This window comes from Aethalodelphis obliquidens, unplaced genomic scaffold (genome assembly GCF_003676395.1).
Source record: "Aethalodelphis obliquidens isolate GAN/ISIS:26980383/991018 unplaced genomic scaffold, ASM367639v1 scaffold475, whole genome shotgun sequence".
Lineage (NCBI taxonomy): Eukaryota > Metazoa > Chordata > Mammalia > Artiodactyla > Delphinidae > Aethalodelphis > Aethalodelphis obliquidens.
In genome coordinates this window covers 3657-9098 of record NW_020838389.1, presented here as the reverse complement: position 1 = coordinate 9098, position 5442 = coordinate 3657, and the positions used below count along the sequence as shown (strand labels likewise).

The 5442-nt window shown below is 44.9% G+C and overlaps 1 protein-coding gene across 1 annotated transcript; it reads left to right on the top strand.

Moving 5' to 3' along the window:
- Positions 1-3470: 3470 nt before the first annotated feature.
- On the top strand, positions 3471-4906 carry LOC113616773 (mitochondrial ornithine transporter 2-like). Its single transcript, XM_027100147.1, is given in 2 exon segments — positions 3471-4059; positions 4061-4906. Coding segments are annotated over 2 exon segments (906 nt in total). The 5' UTR covers position 3471; the 3' UTR covers positions 4379-4906.
- The last annotated feature ends 536 nt before the right edge of the window (positions 4907-5442 follow it).

The following is a 5442-nucleotide window of genomic DNA, read 5'->3' as shown; positions in this document are numbered from 1 at the left end:
TTAAGCAATGCAGAAATTTTACAAATTCTTAATTTTATTCACTCCCCTATTGCCGATCACTTAGGTTGTTCATTTTAAATTTGCTATTACACAGAATGCTGCAATAAGCATGTCAGTGTGGTCTCTGGTTTGCATTATTTCTATAGATTAGGTAAATGGGATCTTTATGTTCACATCTAAATGTCATAAAGCCTGACGTTTTGAATTTGTAGATCAAATGTTTGAGACAAAAACTTTGGACAAATTGTGACCAATCATGCCTCTGAAGGACTGTCTTCAACTCTGCTTAAACTTTTATTACCTGGTAAGAATTGTGTGAAAACACAGACTAGGAAGACTGCTCACCACACAGCAGGTATATTGGCCTTCTTCCTGTATTTCAAACGCCCAGCTCTTTCACACTACAGAGCTTTACTTATATTACACTTATATTTCCCTTTTCCTGAAACAGTCTCCAGATAGTCTCATGGCTAGCTTTTTGTTACTCAGCCCTCAGCTCAAACCTTACTTTCTCTGGTAATCCTATCTGGCTACTCCATCTGATTGCTAGGGAACATGTGATGTGGGTGTGCATCTTCACTGAAAATTTGGAAGTTCCTTTGCCATTGTTTTCCATGTATGCGTGGGAGTGCATGTGCTCCAAGTCCAGCTGTTTAAATACATTTCATGGAACTTGAGATCTGTGTATTGCACAGCTATGTCTGATAATTCAATGAAATTACAGACGATTTCCCTATTAATGCCCTCATGATCCCTGGCACTGATTACTAATGGTTTCTCCAAAACATATAGATATATGAATTTAATGCAAAAGCAGTTGATGATTTATTGTAGTATCCTGCATCTCTTGTGTTTGTAAAAACAGTATGTGCTTTTAAAAAATAAACAATGAACCATAGGTAATTAATGGACAGTTTTAAAAAACCAAAACAGTTTTTAAAAACACTCAAATGTGAGGGACTTCCCTGGTGGTGCAGTGGTTAATCCACCTACCAATGCAGGGGACACAGGTTTGAGCCCTGGGCTGGGAAGATACCACATGTTGTGGAGCAACTAAGCCCATGTGCCACAACTACTGAGCCTGTTCTCTAGAGCCCGTGAGCCACAACTACTGAGCCTGCATGCCACAACTACTGAAGCCCGTGCATCTAGAGCCCATGCTCTGCAACAACAGAAGCCAGCGCAATGAGAAGCCTGTGCACCGCAACGAAGAGTAGCCCCCGCTCGCGGCAACTAGAGAAAGCCTGAGCACAGCAACAAAGACCCAATGCAACCAAAAATAAATAAATATATAAATAAAATTAATTTTTAAAAAACCATCAAATGTGATACGAAATTTTAAAACTTAAAAAAAATTTTTTTCTAGTTTAAAATGGCACATTGTTCTCATGAATCTCTTTTCTCTGTCAGATAGCCTGCTAATATAGTCACCCCCAAGGGCAAGGAAAATAGGAGATGAGACAACAGTGGATGAGAGATGTCAATGTTTTCAGAAGGCCAAAGCAGATGAAGAAACGATAAATTCATAGATCACAGAAAGTTACATGCTAAATGTCTGCAAGGAGGTATACCAAGGAGAAACAAACCCGCCCACTTGATATAGACACTGAGGCTCAGTTTTTGCAGGCAGTTTCCAAGGAAGAGAGAAGGTGTGAGGCTAGAAACAGGATTCATTAATGTCTGTGTTCAGGGACTTCCCTGACAGTGCAGTGGTTAGGACTCTGGGCTTCCACCACAGGGGGTACAGATTCCATCCCTGGTCTGGGAACTAAGATCCTGCATGCCATGTGGCACAGACAAAAAAAATAAGATAAAATCTGTGCTCAGAGCTGTTGGATGTCCAGGAGCCCTATCTCACTCAAGCCAGATGACTTTTCCTTCCCCATGCCACAGACAGAAAGTTTATTTTCTGGGTAAATTGAACCAAAGAAGGCACAGATGGAGGCTGGGGGTCCATAGCATTGAACAAGGGAATTGTGTGAAAGTCTGTTTTCTGACTGCAGGATGTCAACCCTCTTCTCCCACTTGGTGTCATTAAATCAGTACCCAAGGTAAACACCCCCCGCACCCCCCCTCCCCCGCAAACACACACACACACACACACAGTCAAGACTGGAAGATTATTCTCTGAAGAAACCATATGGTACCAGAGAAAAGAAATCCAGATACATTTGGGCACTCTCCAAAGAAAAGGCCAAGTCACTACTTACTACAATGAAGTCTACCTGTTGACAAACAGTATCCACGCACAATCTGCTTTTAGGTGCCTCACTTTTAAATATTAACTGATACCCAAAGAATCAGACAAGGAAAGCTTTCTAAATGAAAGAATCCTTTTAGCATACTTTCTGCCCCCTCCACCATTTTGTTTTTACCCCCAAAGTAAAATACCGCCTAGGGCTTAAAATGTAAACTTTAAGAGAATTCGTTCCAACGCTGGGATTATAAGCATATGGGAGGAAAAGTGTGTCCTGACAGCGGTACCCTCACTGATGCCCCAAACTGCATCTTGCCTACTAGGCCTGTAGTCAGTTATATCCAGAACTGCTGCTGCATAAAGCTGCATGGCTCCTCAGCAAGAACCCCGAGACTTAGCACGCACAGAGCGCTGGAGCCACGCAGGTCTTTTATATCAAGTTTTTTAGCTGTATATAAATGTTTTCCAATGCGATTGTACAAGGCCTTGACTTACCTCTAGAAATAACGAGGGTCCTGAGTCCCACCAGCTCACAGGGCTTCAGGCCAGTATCCTCGGCGATGTTACCGCGAAACAGGGGATCTGCCCGCCTCAGGCCTCCCCCGGCGTCGCCCCCAGCGGGCAAAGAGCTACACCTGGAGAGGCGCGGCGGCCGGCACCTTTGTGGAGCCGCCATTCCTCTCCGGAGACGATTAAGGGTTTTCTGATCCGAAGGAGCCACAGATTGTCAGGTAAACCCCGCAAAGTGTTTGTTCGTTTTCCCTATTTTAAACCTTTGTCTCTGTAGATTGACCCTTTGACCCCAGGCGCGATCAAGCACCTCCCATTTTGTTTTGCCGGGAGGTGGGAGTCTCTGGCCGAACAGGAAGGCAAGTCTTCCTCCGCCGCAGCAGCGCCTAGAGTTTCTGGCCGTAATCGCAGGAATTTATCGGACAGCTTTCTACTGCTGTATTGAGATTCATTAGAAGTGTTTCTCTAGTCGGCCCCGGGGCCCGCGGGCGCTGGGACTAACGGGCGGCGCGGAGCGAGCGGGAGGGCGGCTGACGGGTTTAGGGCCCAGACGCGGCGGCCGCAGGGCGCCAGGAGAGGCGCGCGCGGGGCCGCGGGCCGGGGGTTATTTCAGTGCGTGGGGAGGGCGGCCCGCGGCCTAGTCTGGGGTTAAGCGGCTTCTCCCGCGCCGGAGAGAGAACCAAGAGCAGGCGGCTGGACACGGGACGGCCTCCTAAGCTCCAGAGAGTTCCCTTCCTCGGAGACCAGCAGAAGAGTGGGCGAACATGAAATCCAATCCTGCCATCCAAGCCGCCATCGACCTCACCGCGGGGGCCCTTGGGGGCACAGCATGCGTCCTGACCGGGCAGCCCTTCGACACACTGAAAGTGAAGATGCAGACGTTCCCTGGCCTGTACAAGGGCCTCGTCGACTGTGGCCTGAAGACATACTCCCAGGTGGGTTTGCGGGGCTTCTACAAAGGGACCGGCCCCGCGCTGATGGCCTACGTCGCCGAGAACTCAGTCCTCTTCTTGTGCTACGGTTTCTGCCAACAGTTTGTGAGGAAAGTGGTTGGATTGGACAGGCAGGCGAAGCTGAATGATCTGCAGACTGCGGCCGCTGGTTCCATCGCCTCTGCGTTTGGCGCGCTGGCCCTGTGCCCCACTGAGCTGGTGAAGTGCCGGCTGCAGACCATGCACGAACTGGAGATGTCAGGGAGGATAGCAAAAAGCCATAATACAGTTTGGTCCGTCGTGAAGAGTATCCTTAGAAAGGATGGCCCCTTGGGCTTCTACCACGGACTCACGAGCACTCTGTTTCAAGTAGTACCAGGCTATTTCTTCTTCTTCGGTGGCTATGAACTGAGTCGATCGTTTTTTTGCCTCGGATGGATCAAAAGATGAACTAGGCCCTGTCCCCTTGATGTTAAGCGGTGGAATTGCTGGAATTTGCCTTTGGCTTGTCATATACCCAGTGGATTGTATCAAATCCAGAATTCAGGTTCTTTCCATGCTTGGAAAACAGGCAGGACTTATCAGAACTCTTTTAAGTGTTGTGAAAAAGGAAGGAGTAGCAGCTTTATATTCTGGTCTGAAAGCTACTTTGATTCGAGCGTTCCCTGCCAATGCGGCACTATTTTTGGCTTATGAATACAGCAGGAAGATGATGATGAGCCAGTTTGAAGCATACTGAAGTGTCTTGGTGAATCTGGATCCAAGTACACGCCTTTGAGGACTATAATTTAACTCAGAGTTTCATGGAGCACTGGACCAGTGTGGTATTATTTTTGACTTCATGGGAACTTTGCTTTTGTCTTCCCTGCTTATATGCTAAATCTTAACCTTTATGGAAGAACCTCTATTTTATATCATATAATTTCTGCCCATAATTGTATTGAAATAGAAAAGTTGCTGCTCTTGTGTTTGGTGAGGTAATACAGGGCGAGTGGGTGGCCGTATGTACCTAATCTGAAAAGCTAAACATAGTTGTATCACCGGGCTTTTGCATAAATCTACACATGTACATGCAGTTTGTTTGCTTATATGTTGTGAGTGAAACACAGTTTGGTTTCCATGTTTAATCTCATGTCACTAGAAAAACCGAGTTAAACATGTTTCAAGATGGTTATAAATGATTACTTAACCCACTCAAGATGTAGGGTCTCTTTAAAAGTCTGCTTAACATGTGCACTATATTAGCCAATTAAAGTTTTTAAAAAGTGTTTGGTGCTTGAAAACGAAAATATCCATCTACATTTTTTCATTTACAATGATTTATTTTATTTTTTATTGAGGTAATCTTGATTTATGGCATTATATTTCTACATCTGTATACCCTACAATGTGCTCACCACCAAAAATTTATTTTTCATCTATCACCATACAGTTGATCCCCTTTATCCACTTTGTCTCCCTCGTTTACCTACCCGCTCTGATAACCACTACTCTGTTGTCTGTAATGACATGTTTGTTTTATTTGGTTTTGGTTTGTTCATTTATTAGGGGTTTTGTTTGTTTATTATAGTTTTTCATATTCCAGATATGAGTGAAATCCTATAGTATTTATCTTTCTCTGTCTGACTTACTTCACTTAGCATAATACCCTCAAGGTCCCTCCATGTTGTCGCAAATGGCAAGATTTCATATTTTTTCTCATCTAGATTTTTTGTTTAATATTTATTCATTTATTTGGCTGCACCGGGTCTTAGTTGCGGCATGCAGGATCTTTAGTTGCAGCATGCAGAATGTTTTTTTAGT